Source organism: Erpetoichthys calabaricus, chromosome 8 (genome assembly GCF_900747795.2).
Source record: "Erpetoichthys calabaricus chromosome 8, fErpCal1.3, whole genome shotgun sequence".
Lineage (NCBI taxonomy): Eukaryota > Metazoa > Chordata > Cladistia > Polypteriformes > Polypteridae > Erpetoichthys > Erpetoichthys calabaricus.
This window is the reverse complement of record NC_041401.2, coordinates 98,977,512-99,000,834: the sequence shown is the minus strand read 5'-3', so window position 1 is coordinate 99,000,834 and position 23,323 is coordinate 98,977,512. Positions and strand designations below refer to the sequence as shown.

Sequence of the window (23,323 nt, the reverse complement as noted above, 5' to 3'; positions counted from 1 at the left end):
CGCCAATCCACCTAACCTGCATGTCTTTGGACTGTGGGAGGAAACCGGAGCACCCGGAGGAAACCCACGCAGACACGGGGAGAACATGCAAACTCCACGCAGGGAGGACCCGGGAAGCGAACCCGGGTCCCCAGGTCTCCCAACTGCGAGGCAGCAGCGCTACCCACTGCGCCACCGTGCCGCCCAGGACAAGTTCAGCATTTTTGAAATTCATTATTTTTTCACAAAATCATTTAAAGTGAAGGATTTCTTCAATTATCATTCCATACTTTAATTCAATCATCTTTTTCTCAATCCTGATAAGCCTCCCAGTCCCTGATGCTGAAAAATATCAGCAGAATAATCAGCAGAATGTGATGCCTGATTTCCTTCAAATGCAATTCTTGCCATTCAAACCAATATTAGTCCCCTTTTGCTCAGTTTGGGTGAGTGGCCAGCTCAAAGAGGAGTATAGAAGTATGTCTTCACAAATTACATCCAATCAATTGAATTAACCAAAGATAAACATTAACCAAGATGTTGAAACATCAACGCATGCGCCCAAAGTCAATTTAATAGCAAAACATATTAGTACTTAATGTACATGTCATAGCACTGTTTTTGCTTTGCGCCCTTCCCCACCATAACCTATTATCTATGGGGGAATAGTGATACCTTTAGATTAATCAAAAATTTCAATTTCCGGTTTTCGATGTATCTCAACATTTTAGAGGCCCCTGATTCCGAAAACATTGATATCTCCATGACGGGTGTGTTTACATCTTTGTGTAACAGTTTCTTGAAGACGGTCTTGAGCTAAAACAGCTGGACAGAAAAATACAAAACTTGAAACTTAAGCCTGTTAAGAGATGACAATTTGCTGATTAGTTTTTGAGTCAAATCGTGCAAAAGACAGTCTAGAGGAACCCTCTAATACCGTAATTCTGCAATCAATAATGAATTCTTCCTGTCAATTGCTATTGTAATGACCTATTTTATGATCAGAAAGATCAGCATCAGAGCAGTAAATAATTATTGATATGTTATAGAACAGTTTGAGTAACTTGGTTCCTAGGGTGCAAAGCCTACTGAAACATCTGAACTTTTTTATTTTTAATACTAAGGGGCTTTGCCCCCTGCTCCTTCACTCGCCAACCCCCCGGCATGCTCTTCGCACCAGCCACTTCATGTCTCTGCCACTCATGTATGTGGATTTCACTTTCACCAAACAACAAATCTTTTAATTATCGTGGATACACCTCTTCATTGGGAAGAAACACTACTTTTCCCTGACGGCAATATGAACCAGACAATCTACAAATCTCCGACTTAAAGTTTAAAGCCAAACAATATCTACATACTTCTGTCATATCACCTATGTCCTTATATTCAATCTCTTTTCGCTGTTCCGTTATTTCACCGAGTAATAATTTCCGTGTGTTAGCGCTAATACAATCTTTACTATCAGTTTTTTGAGACTTTTGAATTTTAGTACTTTCATAATCTCTAACCTGCTCTGCATGTGTATCGCACTAACATTTTTGAACCTCTTTAGGACGTTCTACTTTGTCTTCTACTCTTTGTTTTTTATTTCCAACCCCACTTGGAGCTGAGAGCACAGGAACTGTGTCTGACAATAGCATTCACACAAATGAGAAGTGATTGGATTGTGGGCATTGCTCTAAATGTTTGAGAGGAGGGCATGACTTTTCAAAATCTCTTTGCATAAAGTCTTGTCTCGCAGGACTTGAAATTATCTCCGAGAATGTCTCGTCCCAACATTTCCTTTTATAATAGAAAGACATTTACCAAAATTTGTAAAAAAAAAATAAATTAAATTTTGTTTAAGATGTATTATATACAGATTGGAGGTTGAAAAAATGAATTTTATTGTACAGCTGTTCTAAGACAACATGTGGAAAAAACAGAATACTTTCTGAATACACCATATGTCGTCATAATCATTACTCTTCTTTCATCTCTCTAGTTTTTGTTCTATGGTACATCTATACTTTAAACATTTCATTTTGGGGATAGAGCAGCAAGGATTTTAGGACTGGAAGCCATCCCTGATGTTCACTTCCTCTAGCTGTAAGTCTTTAACAGCATATGGAGAAGTGGAGGCAACATTCTAAATTAAACCAATTACAACAAATAAGACATGTATTTTTACTTAATAATATATTTTACAGAAGCATTATTAAATAAAAAATTCGTTATGATCCTAATACTGTATATCATACATTATCAACAAATAATGGATTTTCAGCTAGTTTAATGCTTTAGATATGGCTTCTTGAGAATAAGTGAGTATCCTCATGCACATACAAAAAGGAGGAGTGGTGGCTCTGAGGCTAGGGATCTGCACTGGCAATCGGAAGGTTGCCAGTTCGAATCCTGTAAATGCCAAAAGAGACTCTGCTCTGTTGGACCCTTGAGCAAGGCCCTTAACCTGCAACTGCTGAGCACTTTGAGTAGTGAGAAAAGCGCTATGTAAATGCAAAGAATTATACAAATGGATCCCAGATATTAGCACTTGTTTTTAGCAGGACACTTGGTAGCAGTTAGTACGGCCACAAACTTACCCATGCATTGGGCCATTATTAAAGTTACTGTTGGTCATGTTTCCAAAAAAATTGTTGACCCGTGGATCCTGATTACTCTCCTCTGCTGTGGTAAAGTGATAGTCTAGCACACTGCCGACAATGCTGTGAGGGATTCCTCCTCCACGGTCAGAAATCCTGGTCAATTTAAACACAAGATTAACTCATTAATGCCATGCCATGTGAACAAATCTTTTAACGAGCCAGCAGCACACATAGTCATATTTTAACTTGCTTAGCTTCCGTATTATGCTACATGATAAACTTAGCCCACCACCTAAACATAATTAGATAAGCAGTAGTGTTTTATATGCAACATATTACCTTTTTATTACATAAAGTATCAACTAAGGGTGTTCTCCTAATGTTTTATTCAATAAAGGTAACATGCCTGATGTATGTTACATTAATACAAATAATTGTTTTTTAATTTGACATAACAGGAGATGAATCTGTTGAGCTGATCAGACCAAAACAGCATTTGTCTAAGACAGATAAGTAACAGAATATATTGGGCATTAGAGAGGCAGCTAGCTTCCTTCTAGGCTCCAGCAAATTTCCAGAGCTTTGGGGAAATCATAAACAATCACATTTTGAATTATTGTTAATAAGAGAACCTTATGAAATATACTGTAATCTGGCACTACTTCTGTGTTAAGTAAAGGCTGTATTATATATAACTTGCACTCTTATATTTTGGTTTTCAAAGTACACAGTATTACTTCTCCAAGAAGTATGCCACTTTTTTTTTTTACTTCTTAAACCAAAAGAAAGCAACATAATAGTATACAGCTTGTAACAGGCACATTTCATTAGCTGATACTAATTTTACATTAAGAATACGAGACACAGGCTTTGTTTTTCTTAATTAGAGACGCTGAAATATATTTTTACATAAGACTTTGCCTAGGTGGCCTGATCTCACCTAATGATGAAGTCAATGTCATTGTTGGCAATCGTCACAACCAGGTCTGGAACATTGTTAGGTGTATCAAGGTGACTCTCCATTGTTGCCCTGGGAATGCAAGATTGAACAACCATTACACCCAACTTTAACAATTATATGTAGCTGATATGAACTCAGTTTTACCAAAGGATTGAATTCTGTAATATTCTGTAGTCATTTCTTTTTACTCTCTACAAATGACTGGAGCTTCTGAAATGTTCTGCTAAAAAAGTAGAGAAACATTAAAATAAGTTATTTATATAAGTTGCATATATCAATAAAGTAGTTGCATTGGGAAAAATATTTCATTGTTACTTTATATGTTCCTTATTTTGAAATGAAAAAGACAGCACAGTCTGTATGCTTCACACAAGCTGTGCCCTAAATGCCAGTCTCAACTTATCAGCCAAGAACATGCTGTTCCCTGCACTCCATGCTTACATTTCCAGTATGTTCATTAGCCTAGATGAGAACGTCTGGGAGTGTTTTGTTTGCTTTTGGCACTAAGCCCTTTACTAAACTGCATGCTTGTTTCTCTGAGTGCTGAAACTATATATGTTCCTACAACGAGGGCAGTTTAATCAGAAACAAGGACAAAGAAATTGATTTTAGGCAAATACATACAGTATATACCAGACACTAGATAAAAAAGTTGAAATAAGGAGCTTACAATCCAAAATGTGTCAGCACAGCTTCATACAAACATGCAGATAACTTTTAACATTCATAGATAAAAATGTGGCAAAACATCATTTTCAGATGAATATTATAGGAAATAGGAATGATCAAACACCAGAATTCCTTCTCATATGCTAATAAAAGAACAATATAAAAAGTGAAAATGTAAGTAGGAGCTGCTAGCTCAGCAAACAAAGCAGCCACAAATATTGTTAGAAAAGAAACTGGTCCTCCTGGTATTACAGAAAGAGGCACTGCATTCAAACCTGTGCTGACAATACAGAATTTTCTCCTTTTTAATAATTAGAAAGACCTTTCAAAAACAAAGGATTGTTTTACAGATAAAAGTAGAAAAATACAAAAATTGAAAACTAAAGCTATTAGGAAAAAAATTGTCAAGCCAGTCAGTGTGAATAACAAATGAATCATTTTCTCAGTGCTGAAAATATTGGGTAGCTGCCAACCTGCCTTAAGGGATGAATTCCAGACTGAGAAAGAAAGCTGCTGTAAACATGCCAATGACTATGCAACTAAATCTGCAGCAGCACTGTAGCAGAGGAGTAGTTTACAGGGTTTGCTTTCACAAAGCCTTGGGCAAAATATGTACCTGAAAGTCCATCAATACAACCAAAGGAAACCTAAAAACACAACTTTAACACGTAATCAGAGCACCTTTATCATCACTTGAATAAAATGTGCTACAACATGATTTTGACTGAATGAAATATGAAGTCTTTTGCAGTTTTGTTTACAAAGCAGTGCCAAAATTCTAATACTTGTAATTAAACTGGCTGAACATTTTTGATAACTTATTATGTAGGGCCACTCTGGTATGGCAAATTACACCTTGGTTTTAGCTGAAGGACTGCAAAGTAAAAACGGCTTGACATCATAGCTTCTACATCATAGCCAAGTGGAATTCCTTATGAAGATAGCATATTCCGTGATACCTTTAGCATGGGCCTCTTGGTATGTAAGCTACATTCTAGCTGACATCTGGAAACAAAGATGCTGTGTTCATCTGGTAAGAATAATGTTAGTTAAGATAAGTGACATCTTGTTAGCAATATTCAGAATCAGTGGTGCAGATTGCAGAGGCCCACAGGAATTAGTCAATAATGTGAGTGACTAAAAAGTCATCTTTTCAAGACTTGATGGACAAACATATAACAACACCCCAGGGATTAATTAAAAGATCTCACCACCTTTCATAATAATTTGATTCAAGCAAGAATTTTATGCTTTCTATTCTATTTTCTGGCTCTGTGCGGTCTGCTACATGATTTTTGGCAGGCATACTTACTGTTCCCAGGGATGTTATGACCCTGCCTTTAGTCTTCAGTGAGAGCCCATAACAGTTAGAAGGGAGAGGTGGGAAGGCAAAGTGAGGAAGGCAGGTAGGTAGGTAAATACATAGATGGGCAGACAGAGCTTTATTTGGTCTCAGAGGGAAATGTGGCTTTTTTATAGAAGCTCATTAAATAAATTAATATAGAGATTCAACTATAGATCGTCTTTTAAACCCAGCTGACTAAATGGAATGTTTCCTAAAAAATTTTTAAATAAAAAATTAAAGATGTTAGAAATAACGCAGTACATCCCCTCAAAATTAATCTAATTGAATCCCAACATGCCCTTTGAAGCAAGTTAAATTCTTTCACTGGAATAGATCGACCCGAACTACGTAGAATAATTTCTCAGCTGAAACCCTCCACTTGTGGCTTTGACTCAGTACCAACAGGCTTTTTTAAAGATGTCTCCAATGTCCTTACTGATAGTGTAATTGACATGGTGAACTCATTATTTGATTTGGGGGTCTTCCCTGACTGTCTAAAGACTGCAGTTGATGAACCTCTGCTCAAGAAAAATAATCTTGACTCCTCTGCCTTTGACTGTTTTAGACCAATTTCTAACCTGCCTTTCTTAAGTAAAATTCTAGAAAACCCAGTTATTAAGCAGCTCAATGATTACTTGAATAAGTATTATATTCTTGGCAAGTTTCAGTCAGATTTTAGAAGAAACCATAGTACCGAAACTGAACTGGTTAAAGTAGTAAGTGATTTGCGGATTAATGCTGACAGAGGCTGTATATCTGTTCTTGTTCTCTTAGACTTGAATGCAGTATTTGACATCATAGTCCACAGTATATTTATAAATCACCTTAGACAATGGGTGGGCCTTCCTGGCGGTTTCTTAAATTGATTTCAGTCTTACTTAACAGGCAGAAAATTCTTTGTTAGTTGTGGTGATTGCACTTTGGAGACCCATGATATTTTATATGGTGTACCACAAGGATCTATTCTGGGTCCGCTGTGCTTTTCAATCTACATGCTTCCATTAGGTCTCAAAGCACATGGTGAGCTACCACAGCTATGCAGACAACTTACAGCTTTATTTATCTATAGAGTTTGATGACAGTGATGCTCTTGGCCTTCTGATCCAATGTCTTAGCAGTATTTCTGAATGAGTGATTAGTAACTTTCTCAAACTAAATAAAGAAAAAGCAAATCTTAGTGATTGGCAAACATGGATATAGCAAGGGCATTAGAAATAAACTTGAATGAGGAGGTAAAGAATTTAGGGGTAATCATTGACTCTGACCTAAACTTTAATCGCATATTAACCCGATTACTAGGTCTGCATTTTTTCACATAAGGAATACAGCAAATGTTAGACCTCATATAACTTTACAAGATGCTGAAAAATTCATTCATACTTTTGATTTTAGTCGACTAGATTACTGTAATACTCTCCTCCCTAAGAAAGACATAAATTGGTTACAATTATGCAGAATTCAGCAGCCAGAATCTTAACTAGAAAAAGAAAATTTGAGCATATCTCACCAGTTTTAGTGTTGTTACATTGGTTTTCTGTGTCATTCAGAATTGACTTTAAAATACAACTAATGGTTTATAAAGCCTTAAATTATCTTGCTTCATCCTATATTTTGGAATGCCTTTCCCCTTAAACTCCTAGTCATAATCTTAGATATTCAAATGGAGGTTTGCTTATACAGTGGTGTGAAAAACTATTTGCCCCCTTCCTGATTTCTTATTCTTTTGCATGTTTGTCACACAAAATGTTTCTGATCATCAAACACATTTAACCATTAGTCAAATATAACACAAGTAAACACAAAGTGCAGTTTTTAAATGATGGTGTTTATTATTTAGGGAGAAAAAAAATCCAAACCTACATGGCCCTGTGTGAAAAAGTAATTGCCCCCTTGTTAAAAAATAACCTAACTGTGGTGTATCACACCTGAGTTCAATTTCCGTAGCCACCCCCAGGCCTGATTACTGCCACACCTGTTTCAATCAAGAAATCACTTAAATAGGAGCTGCATGACACAGAGAAGTAGACCAAAAGCACCTCAAAAGCTAGACATCATGCCAAGATCCAAAGAAATTCAGGAACAAATAAGAACAGAAGTAATTGAGATCTATCAGTCTGGTAAAGGTTATAAAGCCATTTCTAAAGCTTTGGGACACCAGCGAACCACAGTGAGAGCCATTATCCACAAATGGCAAAAACATGGAACAGTGGTGAACCTTCCCAGGAGTGGCCGGCCGACCAAAATTACCCCAAGAGCGCAGAGACGACTCATCCGAGAGGTCACAAAAGACCCCAGGACAACGTCTAAAGAACTGCAGGCCTCACTTGCCTCAATTAAGGTCAGTGTTCACGACTCCACCATAAGAAAGAGACTGGGCAAAAACGGCCTGCATGGCAGATTTCCAAGACGCAAACCACTGTTAAGCAAAAAGAACATTAGGGCTCGTCTCAATTTTGCTAAGAAACATCTCAATGATTGCCAAGACTTTTGGGAAAATACCTTGTGGACTGATGAGTCAAAAGTTGAACTTTTTGGAAGGCAAATGTCCCGTTACATCTGGCGTAAAAGGAACACAGCATTTCAGAAAAAGAACATCATACCAACAGTAAAATATGGTGGTGGTAGTGTGATGGTCTGGGGTTGTTTTGCTGCTTCAGGACCTGGAAGGCTTGCTGTGATAGATGGAACCATGAATTCTACTGTCTACCAAAAAATCCTGAAGGAGAATGTCCGGCCATCTGTTCGTCAACTCAAGCTGAAGCGATCTTGGGTGCTGCAACAGGACAATGACCCAAAACACACCAGCAAATCCACCTCTGAATGGCTGAAGAAAAACAAAATGAAGACTTTGGCGTGGCCTAGTCAAAGTCCTGACCTGAATCCAATTGAGATGCTATGGCATGACCTTAAAAAGGCGGTTCATGCTAGAAAACCCTCAAATAAAGCTGAATTACAACAATTTTGCAAAGATGAGTGGGCCAAAATTCCTCCAGAGTGCTGTAAAAGACTCATTGCAAGTTATCGCAAACGCTTGATTGCAGTTATTGCTGCTAAGGGTGGCCCAACCAGTTATTAGGTTCAGGGGGCAATTACTTTTTCACACAGGGCCATGTAGGTTTGGATTTTTTTTTCTCCCTAAATAATAAAAACCACCATTTACAAACTGCATTTTGTGTTTACTTGTGTTATATTTGACTAATGGTTAAATGTGTTTGATGATCAGAAACATTTTGTGTGACAAACATGCAAAAGAATAAGAAATCAGGAAGGGGGCAAATAGTTTTTCACACCACTGTAATTCCAAGAACCCAGCATTAATTTAAGTGGTGAGATGGCCTTTGGTTATTATGCATCTAAAATATGGAATAGTTTACTGGGCTAATACTGTGGAACATTTAAAAAAAAAACTGCTAAAACCCTATTATTTTAATATGACTTTTTGGTAGCTACATTTCAGTTGTATTCCTAATAGACTATATAGGTATAGAACCATATTATTCAGAGATCCACAATCTATACCAATCCCCACTGTGCTCTGCTGTCTTTTGTGGTTCTTTTGTGGTGACGATCTGTACCACCATCACCTGATCAAAGCACCATGCAGCCTCATGAAATAATGGAATGAAGGCGGGTATCTCAGATGTCCACGAGACCAGCTTAATCAAATCCTATCATGTGAAGCATGGAAACTAAGAGGTTTTATTTAGGAACATTTATGTTAGGTAGAATACCCAGTAGGGGATGGACAGTCTTTTAGTCTTGGAACCCCTGCAGATTTTTTTTTCTGTCCTGCTGGCCATCTGACATTACCTTGTTTTGTTACTTATTCTTTAATATTATTACATAATCTTATTTTTTTTCTTATAACTTTTATTTGTCATTATCTGTTGTATGAAAATGTGCTATATAAATAAATGTTGTTGTAAACACAAAATGGTCTGAACACACACCAGAATGACTAAAAAAAAGAAAACTAAAATGAAAGAACACTTCTGACTTGGCAGTTACAGTCACAGTGAGGTATTATGCAGGCATATTGCCGTTGGTGTAAAGGAGCACCAGCAGAGTTTCTTAACATACTTGTAGTGAATAATTCATTGGCTGAAAGTCCTCAGTATTAGTGTCTCAGAATGAGGGTGTGTAGCATTGTTTTTAATAGCACTTAATTTTGTTTTCTTTCCTTTTCTACTACCTCCAGGGGGTCCAGAGTGCTTCCCATAACTGAGCCTGCTTTTTATTAGTTTGTTGATTTGGTGGGCTTTTCTTGAAATGATGTTACCAATCCAGCACACCAAAGTATAGAAAATTGCACTGGCCTTGAGAGATTTGTAGAATATATAAAGGATGTCACTACTCACATTAAACGAGTGCTGTCTTCTAAGAAAAAATAGCCTGCTCTGCCCTTTCTTGTTTTATGAGCCCAGTCAAGCTAGTCACTAATGTGGACCCAAGTATTTGTAGCAATGCACCACCTCTATATCCACACCCTGAACAGTGACCAAGCATTGTGGCTCTTTGGTGTGGCAAAAGTCAATAAATAGTTCCTTGTTTTTTTTGATGTTAAATTGTAGATAATTCTTTCTGCACCAAGAAACAGAATCCTCCACCTGACTCCTATATCTCAACCACCTTCTTGATACACCCCATAAGTGCAGAATCATCTGAGGATTTATGCAAGTGGCATGACCTGGTGTTATATGTATAATCTGAGGTGTACAGAGTGAAGAGAAAAGGAGACAGGGCTGTTAATTGTGATGTCCCAGTGTTTCTCACATCTACAGTATATCAGGGGAACAGTCTCTAGAAAAGACAGCACACTTGTATTAAGGAGAGCGGCATGACTAGTACTGGAAACACTAGATGTCTACCTGTTTTCTCCACAGTCACAATACTTTAATCCAGAAGATCTGTGACCTTAACTTGCCTCTTTCCCATCCAGCACTAACCTATCTCAAATCCAGAATAGACGTATATGAAGTGTCTGTCACAGATAGATATAATCACTGCTGACACTAAATACATTCAACAAATGAGCAAGAGGTCTTCTGGTGGACCCCCAATTCTTCTTCCATTCAGATGTTCTCTTTGACTCTGGTTACTGTATTATACCATGTTCACAGAGAAAATAAACTATTTAAAATGTATATTATATATGTACTATAAGTATTTAAGTACAACGTTGTACAATACTTATTGTTATATAACAACATGACAAACCTTAGCCTGACTACCACTTGACAACAATAAGCCAAATAAAATATAAACTAAAATAAATCATTACCTTAGCACATAAGTAACAGATTCTAATTGCCAGCATTAAATACTTGTTCTTGTTCATATTTTACCAGAGTGCAACTGTTCTGTGACTGTGCAATTTCAGTACCTGCAAATTTATTTTGACAATTTACAAAAGTAAGTATTTAAATGAGAAAGGACAATAGTGTCTGGTAATAAAGTTGCTTTTAACATGATTTTTAGAACATGCAAAACTTTTTATAGGTTAGACAACATTATGTACAGTACTATTTCAATGATAAAAAGATAACAAAAACAAGTTTTTATTTGCAATGCTTCAACATATCCTTCGTTAAACTGTGAAGCTAATCTTACAAACAACCAAGGTGACATTAAATTCCTTCGTTTTCCATCAGCCCTATGCTAAGTATAGAAAAGACATAAAATGATGCCCAATCTTTACTACTTGTCTGACTGTGAATTTAGCAAAATCTCTAGGGTAGAAAGATATGGTAGACCATGAGCCAGCTGATAATATGAAACATTAACTAAATGAATACATTTTCCAAAAATACGTACCGAAGGTAAAAATGTTTCAGAAACATACCTCATAGCATTTTTCAGCAATTCTGGTAGGATATAATCTAATGGCATTGGAATGAAAGGAAAGCGAGCTGCCACATGACCATTAATTCGAACTCGTGGAGCACCACCATACTGGTGTTCACAGAGCCGCCTGTGAATAAGAAATACATTTTAGAAAAAATGTAATCACTTTGCTTTCAGAAAAACAGTTTCTACTCCGAGACAAATTACTTCACTTTTATGAGAATATTAACATCTAAAATCTTCTCAGAATAAAAACTTTTGTAAAAAAAAAGGAATGGAAGTAAAGCATTCTAGGATATTTGGGATTCATTGAAATTAAATATTGGACAAGTCTTTACTCTCACAGTCTAAGCAGACACTGTTAGATTTGACTGACAATTGTAAACAAAACAATTCACACAATGTGAGTGAGTGAGCGAGTGAGTGAGTGTGAAAAGACAGCACTCTCATATAGTGACATAATATTTATTTTATAGTGTTTTTATAATTTGTATAGTTCCTTTTTGTTTTTGTACTTCTTGAGGTAAGTTTCAACTCTCTGCCACCTGACACTAAATAAGTAGGTTTAGATAATTTTTTTGGTATTTAATACACTGTATTAATCCCAGAGGGGAAAGTGTCTTAAAGTATAAGTTTCCAGCAACAAATAATAATGTGAGTGTGTGTTGTTAAATCTTTTTCTCTTTCTTGTGCCCTGTGGCAGTACTTGGAATCATTGTCATTTTGATCAGGGCAACCCTCTTGTCAGTGGAATTAAATCTTAGTGCAGATATGTCATCGTCACTGAAAGACTCAGCATCAGACCTTTGTAGCAATTTTCCCCAGAGTTACGATTTGCCTGCTTTGTAATTCCATGTTGGGAATGCTCAGGGAAGGATGACTAATTGGTTAAGGACTTATAGATTCACTATAGACTTAAGTTTTAATTATTTGCATTTAGGCACATTAATAACCTAGCTTAGTAAACTATGTACATGTCTACATATACATTCCCCAGTCCTCTGTATTCAGCCTCAAGCACGTACTTTGTTTTTTGCTGTATTGGTAAATGTGTGCCACATTTGTGCTTGTTAACAGAATGTACTCTTTTCCTGGTAAAGTAAATTATCTGTAGTGGGCTTATTATAAACTATGCACAATAGGCACAGTTTGCTAGTGATTTTCTTTGGCTATTTTTAGATGCAAGAACAGTAGAGGTTTTCCTTTTATTAGCTTACAATGTAGTTACTTATACAGTAAATAAAATACCATTATGTGCCCTGAACAGAACAGCTGCATTAAATGGTTGTACTTTATAAAGTGCAAATATTAGCTCTGCTGTGAATAGTTAACTAGTTCATACTACTGGAATCAACATGCAAAGTCAGCAGATAGTATCCATTATCTATCAAAGATTAACTAGGATATTATTCTATAAAACCACCCCCAATATGGCCAAATAATTTGTCCAAGATATAAATAGATGCTTCTGCTGGTTGCTAATCTAAATTTTAGCTATTTCATGCCAGCAGATTCTCAAAATAGAATGTGAAGAACTAGAGTAAAAATAATGATGGAATAATACATCAGATACCATAGTTTTAAGGGATCAGTATAGAAGAGAGCAATTTCACACTTGTTTTAAAAGTGCAATGAAGCATAACCAAAGCTTGTCTGTTTAACAAAACATTAACCTTTACTGATGAAAAACACTTAGTAAGTGCACAGAAAAAAACAGGCCACTACTGAACAACAACCATAATGGATGACCATTACAAAAGAAAGGAGGAAAAAACTGCCACAAAATTTACAGAAACCTACTTTTAAATGTATACATAGTTTTCAGTATCTTACTTCTGATTCACCATATGGTTATTGATACTGAAATACCTATGGATAGCCTCCCTTTACATCAAATAACACAAAATGTCTTAATAAACTATAATGAATTGTCGTTCTGCAACAAATGGAGGAGGATAATCCTTGACGACTCCAGCTACTGTAATGGAGAGGCAGTGAGAAAGAATAGTCTTCAGTTGAGACTAGGATAGTTTGACAATCACTGCTACATAAACTTCCACCTTTGCTGTTTTTGGTTCTCCAGATATCTTAAACTAAAGGCTGCAATTAAGATTAAATTAAAAGGGGGTGATTTCAGGGTCTACTTTAGCAACATAACTTAATAGCCTATAGAGAAACCAGAAAGAACATTATTATTTTGTTTATATGAATCAAGAAATGAGGTGAGTAAAACTGCACTTCCTTAATTGACAGAGTAAATGCAATCTCATTTCCTCTAAAATCTTAAACTGACATTTTAGAGAAATCTTCCACTGTTTTCATTACTTAACTGCATTATTAAGGGTAAGGTTCTCTAAATGGTCAAAAAAAATCATCGTTCTTTCTTGTTCTATGTGAAATATTGCAAAGGATGTTTGAAAATTGTTTCACATGTTCTGGCAGGTTTCCTGCATGAGCTCTTGTGTTCATTTATCATTTTTTTAAATATATTTTGTTAATCCCAGAGGGGAAATTGTCTTTTTAGTCTGCCCTTTGGATTAAAACTTGTATTGACAAAAATAGCAAGCCATGCTAAATTGCACCAGTTTGAATATCCCACAACTGACTGACATCGTTCTTTTTGTGAAATTCTGATTTCCTGAGCCCACTGTTGCCATTGGAAGACTCCAACATTGCCTATACTTTATGGAATGTAATAAAGTAGGTGTAAGAAATGTTTAGAAGGTACTGGCATTCAGATAACAGTTGTTGACCTGTGTGTTAGACTGGAGGCTATACTATATTTCTGTGTAATGACCACATTAAATCTCCTGTTAGGCAGCTCAAATGTTTAGGACCACTACACCAAAAAGGTTAAAAAACTGTTAAAAATTTAAATAGGGTTGTAAATATTTACCATATTATTAAAAACCTCAGAACAAAACAGATAAAGCAAATATAACACAAGTGATGACTTTTCAAAACCACTTCTGCATATACTAAAAAGAAATGCCTCTGAACATTTAGTTTCCATATTCATAATACACTATGCTTTACAGAGTATCTCTCACTTTTATGAGTAGTGATGTTATTGACTCAAAGACTACTGACCGAGCAAAGTCCACCCATTTCTCAATAATCTTCTTTGGTGACAGCCGTGTACAAATAATTCCCACAAAGTCAGGCTGCAAAAGGCAACAAGGCACATTGTTGTATTGAAAAAAAGAAAAAAAAAAAGACTAAACTACATTTTATTGGTTAACCATGCATGATTTTCAGACAATACACACAGTATTCAACAGACGGAAAATAGAGCAGTGACATAAACTGTGGACAACCTAGAAGTGAAGCAAAGAGATTTAATAACTTCAGCATCCCTGAAGAAGAGAATTCCCAAAAATGGTGTGGCTCCTTCTCAAACTGTTTGAGCCACCCTAATGTTACATTGCTTTCCATTGAGCTCTCAAAGAATACATTATTGTTTTTTTCTAGTACATAAAAAGCAACAAAAAAAAAGTCAAATAATTGCAATCAAAATTGATTATTGTATATTATACCAAACACCCTAAAACTGCAATGATAAAATGTTACACTACAATCTGAATAAAAATCACTTCAATATTTCAGTCTGGTCTTCCAAAAACTGATGACTTTTCAAAAAGGTGCAAAAATATAAACAGGAGAATGATGATTTTAATTCAGACAGCAGTGGTCTGATCCTCTGTCAGAAATTATATCACTGTAACACTTTTCCACGCTGGTATTCTCAGGAAGAAGGAGGCTGCTAGCAAGCCACACACTAGCACTTTGACAATGTCCAAAGACAAATAATTTAAGTTTTTACACAGAAACCAGGCTTTCAGGTAAAAAGGCTCACATGACACAGGAAGCATACAATGTTTTGTCAAGTGACTCACTGCCAAAGCTATTTATTGAGCTTTGCTGTTAACTTAGATTCTCTGTTTTACATACTAGTATTTTATTATGTTAGTCTATATAGAAAATAGGACCTCTATCATACAAAGGTTTATTTTAAAAAAGCAGAAGGATAAAACCAAAAAGGCACAGGAGGAGGTACCTTAGGTATCACACACCAAGTGGCAACAAAATGACAATAAGTTCAAAATGGCATTCCACTAAGTCTGCATTTCAACAATTTGTAACTTGCATGCACACCCTTCTTCCCTGTCTCAAGATAGACAGAATTCACAACTAAGTAGAGTAACAGTATGCTACTAATATTCCCAAACATCTTTCACAAATTGATCACTGAAAAACAACTGTTCAAATTACTTTTTGTAAAAACAAATCATTCCCTTTCCACTGCCGAAACAATGTACTTTTCAAAAAAAATTAAAACTATTTTACCCCATTCCATGAAATGTCTATGGACAAGAGGAATTTCTAAATTTGATTTCTGTGAAACTGTTTCTATTATTATCTTACAAATATGTTTCAACCCTAATCCATATGTAATCCAATATTCTGTAAAATCTTGTCCTAAATGAAATGTTAAAATCTCTTCATACTATCTTACACAGCCAAATTGTGTATCATTTTAAACTCAAACATACTCAGAGATACAAACCATAGTATACTAACAATGTAGATTGAGTGATTTGTGTTAATTTTTTTTAAGTATCTATTGGCTGTAGGCACAAACTTGATCCTGGAGCGCTTAACTGTTACAGCTCTGTGCCACATACATCACATTACAGGTTTTATGTGTTCATTGAACTCAAGTCAAACAGTGACGTATGTAAATAAAAGTACATACAAATATTCTCTGAGCCAGGATATACCAAAGTGCTTGCCAGCTAGAAACACAGAAATAATTCATTGAAAAGGGAATAAATATGTGCCCTCAAAATGCTCTGTAACTCTAGTTAAATTCCTTAAGACAGACTATAAGGACAAAGATAATGAAAACAAAAACAGCAGCAACAAAAACTACACTAATGAGACAGTACATGTGGGAGCAGAAAGTATGGTTTATTTTTAAGAGCAGAGTAGTATCATGAAGAAATAATACAGAAAGCTACTCAGCACAATTGTTTTTATTTTTTCCATATTTTTCTCAAGAACAAAAGCATTCTTAAGTTTCAAAATGAAGGCATTTTATGAGCTGATGTCATATGATTATGATATGCCATGTCATAAAAAGCTGCATTATACTTGATGAACTCTGATGATGAAAGCAATACCTACAATAAAGTAACTTTGGTCACATAATGGAAGCTATTGCTATTCACATAACTACATCCATCCATCAACTAGGAACATGTTTATTCATCTCCTGGGTACAGGATGCAAGCGCTCATACAATAGCAGCATTGGATTCCAATCCAATCCTGCATGGGGCTCCAGTTCATTGCTGAACATGCACACATACTTCAATCCTGCTCTTAGTCACTACTTTTGGATGTAGAAGGAAAATCCAGAAACACATGAGGAGAATTTGAATGTTCCCCACAGGGCTGTGGTGCTGTGATGTAGCAGGAGTAACTTTTGTGCCACCATGCTGCCCACTTAACTACATATCTTTTGCGAATTCAATGTATACTAGTGTATTATTAAATAATTACTTTGAAGAAATCTGTCCAGAAATAAACTGCTAGGTGACTTTGGCTAGGAAGATGCTACAAGGAGATTTCAACATTCACTTCACCAGTTTTAGAAATCATTGGGTTGCACTGGTTAAGCCTCAGGGCTTGTTAATGAATTACTGATAACAATTTACCTGGAGTAAAAATTAAAGATTACTCTTATCCAAAGACATTTCTCAGGACAACAAAACTATTTTAAAATATTGAATTTTGGGTGAGCTATTTTTAGCTACCGTCCAATCAGAGAACAAAGACTCCCCTTGGCATTTCAGCATCATGTTTTGATTATAAATTTTATGTTAGGCAACTGTTCACTGCAATAAGTAGTTAAAAATAAACATTCTGCAATATAAAAAACAAACAATAAGCTGGCCTTGTAATTACTGTTAATGGATGTCTTACTTTAACAATAATAATCAATGTTTGTAAAAATTATTACTTTCAGAAAAAAAGGCAAATGTTTTTACAATTTTAAAACTCTTATTGACAGATTTATTTTATAAAGTAAATCATGTGACCTTTAAACCGTAAAAACTAGGAAAACAAACTGCTTTTCTTAAGTTTTCTTGAACAATTACAGCAAGAGGTACAGAAGGTGAATACATACTCCTCAGAAGATTATTTGGCAGCTTATGATATTATGATGTTATTTCAATAGCTTTGTGTGTCAATGTAATTTAACAGTAAATTATATGCAGTCAGAATCAAGTTGAAAAAACACCTACATTATTTTCTTGAAGTTTTAGGTGGTGAGTTGCTAACATTCGGATTCCCAGACGTGATGTCAATGTTGTGTCCAAAAAATTCCGAATCAGAGTTTCATCCTAAATACAAAATATTAATTAATGTCGTTCTAACACATTATAGTAATTGAGAAGCAGAATACAGTATGTTGTTATATGAAATTCCAAGAAGACATCTTAAATATGAAAATTCCTATAATTAACAAAATACATATTATATCATTTTCCTTTTGGTGCTTGATTTCTGATTTCTAAGCGGGTGAGTCGACTATGTGGTGTTCTGTTCTTTTCTCCGTTAAGACTGGTAACAAGTATTCTTACATTAAAACAATTCAGTAAATTAACATTCTCTATCTTTTCGGTATTGCTAATGAAAATTTTTTTTTACAATAATGAAAAAGGTGGCTTCTTCCATTGTTCGGTCATCAAAGAGCCCTCTACTTAGTATCCACCTTGTACCTGAACATGCTTGCGGCACTCACGGAATCCTTCAGCCAGCATAGTCACCACATCTTTGTGATCATCCAAAAGTTGCTGGACCATTCTGCTGTAGCGAATCTCTGTCTCCTGATCTGTAATCTGTGGGGAGTAGGCACAATACAATCAATAATGTTCTTTAAAATAACCATGTTGGTCTGACCTAGATTGTTTTCCATTAGATTTCAACAATGTTGTTATTTGTGACATGTACACATTTTACATGTAAAAACTGAAAGTGAAAGTAGAACACTAAATTAGTAGCTACAAACAAGGCTAGCACACAACTCTGTACTATTCTTAGCATAATTTTAAAAACTTTGAAAAATGCCCTGATTACATGTATTTAAAATAAAAAACATTAAAGAACATAACATAATACTGCATTCAGAAATTCACTTATACCAATTCAGGGTCACTGGGGGTTGGTTCCTATCCAACCTATATAGGGTAAAAGATGACAGTTAACCCTGGACAGGATGCCAGTCCACAGCAGAAATTTAAAATTAAACTGGCAACAAATGATTTCTAAAATTTCACTTTCAACCCTTAAATAATCTCTAACTCTGATAAAAGAGTCAAAATGGCCTATATAGTCATTACAGTACTGTTTAAAGCCAAGACATATTATCTGGAAAGGTCACCTTTAATCCAGCTAATACTGAAAAAAATATTCCATCCTTCTAAATTATTTTAATTTCTATAAAACTAAGAATTGTGATTAGCCACTCATCATACAGAGCAGAATAGATGTTAATGAATCAAGTTATACTTCACTTTTGTATTAATTCATGTTTATTTTTCTTTCATTAATAGGAACTTACTGCAATAAAACAACAATAAAGCTAGAACATATATAAAGCAAAAGAATAGTAAAAATCCATGACAGAGTTTTTTTCTTGACATTTTGATAAATGGCATGCCTTCTAGTGTTTTAAATCATGTCTTACTTTAAACATATGAGAAGCAGAAGGCAGTCAAATGATTCCATTCATTGTTTTGCCAATACATGCATATTAAAAATGATTTAGTAAATGTAGATTACCACAATTAGGCAAGTAGTGAGAAGTCGAGCAAAATGACACCTTTTATTGGCTAACTAAAAAGATTACAATATGCAAGCTTTTGAGGGTGCTGTGGTTTCCCCTTGCAGACCAAAGACTAATGAAGAGGACTTGGTGATGCTAAATTGTCTCTGGTGTGTGTCTAAGTGTTCAGCGAGGACTTGCACGGTGTTCAGAATTAACTGGGTTTAGAAAATGGATGTATGGAACCTAAAGGGAGCATTCCATGGTGCTGGTTTTGTAAACAGCCGAAGAAGGATTTCCATGTACTAAAATATGTGAATTACAATGTTCTGACATTTATTGTTTATAATACCAGTTTTAGTTCCAAAACCATGTGAACATGGATGACAAAACTCGCAAAATCAAATATCAGGCTTTCCTTGAATTGCTAAGACTATAAAACGATACACCTTCAGATTAATACTCTATTAGTACATTTCCAAACAAGTGCACTTCTATGACTACAATCAAGAGATGGGCTGTAGAATTTCATCTTTGCAGGATATGTCTAAATGATGAGCCAAGGTTTGACCAACCAACATCAAGAACTAAAGAAATTTTACCAGTGTGGAGCAAATTATAATGGAGCTATGAAGAGTCATTGTGTGTAAGACAGCAGATGCTACAAAGATTAGTTATGGACCAAATTAATCATTTTTTCATGAACAATTAAAAATCAGCAAAACCCAGAATGTGGAGTCCTGAAATTAGGATTCTCTGCATCCAATGCTGAAAGAAGAATCACAAGCTAATGAATTTGGACAACAATAAAAATAATTGTAGCATGGGTATTCTTCAGCATCAAAGTAATTAAAAGCCTGAGGTAATATTGCAAAAAATCATGCACATAATTATTTATGATGCTGAGAGTGTATACAATATTTATTTTAGTCTTTTAAATCATGTCGTCATCAGTCAAACTTATCTCATTTGCTTTGCCAGTTACAGAGGTCAATCAAGGTAAAGTGGTGTGGGAATCTGCCAACTATCCTCATTCTGCTTTATGATATTTCCCTGCTCACAGTGGATGGGTAGCAAAGACTCCTCTGTGAAATTGTGAATTCAACAAAATACCACACCCACCTTCTTATTCAGACCTAACCCCATGTGACTACTCCTTTCCCCACATCAGAAGGACAACATTTGTTGCACTGCCTCATTCATGAAGACATCATGCCAGCTATGCAAGAATGCCTGCACAAGCATTTTATTTGAGTGGCATAGAACAGCATTGTGAAATTATAACAAATATATTTCTATTCACAGATAATACAGTGGGGGAAATAAGTATTGAACACGTCAACATTTGTTCCAGTAAATCTATTTCCAATGAGGCCATTCACATGAAATTCTCACAAGACATTGGTATTAACTCAAGAAATCCACAAATATAAAGAATTCATAAATAAAGGTATGTATAATAAAGTGGAATGACAGAGGGGAAAAAGTATTGAACACACTAAGAAAACGCAGTACAGCAAGGCAAGGAAAAGCAAGGAACCAGCTGGAATTTGTAAGTAGTTAGAAAGTAATTCCACTTCCTATCTGTGAAAATTGTTATCAGTCGGGTTAGTACATATTGATTAGCTATGAAAAGCAAAGAGCTCTCCCGAGTCATTAAGCAACTTGATTGTTGCAAACCATATCAATGGAGCTGGTTACAGACATATTTCAAAAATTCTAAATCTTCCAGTAAGCATTATTGAGGCCATTATCTGCAAATGGAAGGGACATCACTCCACCACAAACTGGCCACTTCTCTGAAGTGTTCTGACCAGGGAATCAGAAGCGTAGTCAGGAGTAGCCCAAAAGCTAAGGCCTACTTGGAAAGAGCTCCAGAAAGACTTGGAGGCAGCAGGTACAGTTGTTACAGAGAATACAATAGGCAATACACTCCCTAGGTGCATGCACTCACCCTGCAAGACTCCATTACTGAAGAAAAGACACATTGAAGCTCATTTAAAGTTTGTTACACAACATTTGGACAAGCCTATGAAATACTGGGAGAATATAGTCTGTTTTTGTCTGTTGTACTCCATACCAAGTTTGGAGGAGAAATGGCACTGCACATCACCTGAAAAACACTATATCAACAGTGACGTTTGGAGGTGGAGGCAAAATGGTGTGGGGCTGTTTCTCATCTCATGGTACTGACAGACTTTATGTAATTGAAGGAACTATGAATGGGACCGAGAGATTCTTGAAATGAATCTGCTGCCAACAACCAGGATGAGGATGAGATGTGGGTGGACCTTCCAGCAGGACAGTGATCCAAAACATACAGCAAAGGAAACTCTCAATTGGTTTCAGAGAAAATCAAGTTGTTAGAATGACCCAGTCAATCACCTGACATAAATCCAATTGAACATTTGTGGAAAGAACTAAAGATCAGGGTTCACAAGAGGGCCCCCCCAGAATCTTTTAGATTTAAAGACAATCACTTTAGAAGAATGTGTCAAAATCACATACAAGTACTGCAGGTGATTGGTTTCTTCATACAGAAGTGTCTTGAAGCTGTCATTACAAACAAAGGCTTCTTCATTAAGTATTAAATTAGCGTGTTCAATACTTTTTCCCAGCGTCATTCCAATTTATTACACATACCTTAATTTGTGGCCTTTAATGTTGTGAATTATTTATATGTGTGGATTTCTTGAGTTAATACCAATATCTGGTGAGAAATTCATGCGAATAGCCACACTGGAAATATACTTACTGAACAAAATGTTGATGCATTCCATACTTATTTCCCTCACTGTATGTTCAAAAGTACATGTTTAGTTTTACTAATACAGTAGTTAGCAGGTCAAGTTAATCACAATGCATATACTTTAATATGTGGAGGACAGCACGTGACAAATTCTGCTTTCGTGTCTGTAAAGATCTACTAAGTTAATAGTATTATATCAAAGGAGGTTAATGTCAAGATATTGCTTTCAAAATACCTTTACAGAAGACAGAAAAGAGAAAAAAGTAAGTACAAGCTATAAAATAAGTATTATAAACTAATGAAAATTGTAAAACTTGCTGGATTACACTGTGATCCTTTTTTCCTTTACTGATTCTATACTGATTCTATAATCCTAGATTTAAATTCTTCTCATGTCCATATAGTTTTTTTTCAGGTCCTTTAGTTTCACTGCATAGGCTAAAGACTAAACTGACCTTGTGTGAGCATTGTGTGTGTCTGACTCATAATGGCCTGTGCCTCTTTCAGGGTCGGTGCATGACATGCACTCAAACTACCAGAATCCCAACACCCTGAACTGAATAAGGAAAGTTAGAAAAGAAATTGATGCAGAATATGTACAATGTTCACTATTTTTTTTAAACATGTGTGGTTACATTATATTTGAAGTTTAGAATGTGATGGTATTGGAGGATTTTTTTTTAATACATGTTACATGACAGCAATAATTTCTCAATGAGGAATATCAGCAGCAGTATTCCAATCAGCTTTCCAATCATCAATAAGTACCATAAATCTAATTTGTTTTCAGATTTGGCCAGAATAACTCAATGTATAAATATTTATATCCATGTTATCCATAATCAGCACTAATTATTATACTACCACTGGACAATTGTTTACGTTCACCCAGTAAATCAGACATAATCTTAGATAAACAGATATACTGTAGATAGAAATACAGATAGATAGATAGAAATAACTTTTTGTCCCCAAGGGGAAATTTGTTTTTTTTTACAGAAGCACTTTAAATAAATAAATACATACATAAATAAATATACACATACTTTGAACAGAACACACACCATATGACTATAAAGCAAGAAAATGCAAAAGAAAGAAAAGCAATGACTTGGTTGTCACAGTCACAGTGAGTCATTATGCAGATGTATTGCTGTTGGTATAAAAGGAGCCTCAGTAGCATTTCTTGACACACTTCTGCTGAATAATTCATTGGCTGAAAGTACTCAGTGTTAGTGTGCCAGAGAGAGGATGTGCAGCATTGTTTATAATGGCACTCAATTTAGTTTTAATTCTCTGTTTTGCTGCTACCTCTTGGGGGTCCAGACTGCATCCTATAACTGAGCTTGCCCTTT

At 35.5% G+C, this 23,323-nt stretch overlaps 1 protein-coding gene across 1 annotated transcript in view; it reads right to left on the bottom strand.

The window, feature by feature from the left end:
- Positions 1-23,323, bottom strand: part of bckdk (branched chain ketoacid dehydrogenase kinase) — a 41,654-nt gene that overhangs the window by 6,196 nt on the left and 12,135 nt on the right. The window contains exons 5-10 of the mRNA XM_051930790.1: positions 18,174-18,293; positions 17,697-17,795; positions 14,477-14,550; positions 11,385-11,513; positions 3,508-3,597; positions 2,565-2,720 (exon numbers count right to left, since the gene is read on the bottom strand). Of these exons, the coding sequence (XP_051786750.1) occupies positions 2,565-2,720; positions 3,508-3,597; positions 11,385-11,513; positions 14,477-14,550; positions 17,697-17,795; positions 18,174-18,293 (668 nt within the window). The remainder of the gene's footprint in view (positions 1-2,564; positions 2,721-3,507; positions 3,598-11,384; positions 11,514-14,476; positions 14,551-17,696; positions 17,796-18,173; positions 18,294-23,323) is intronic.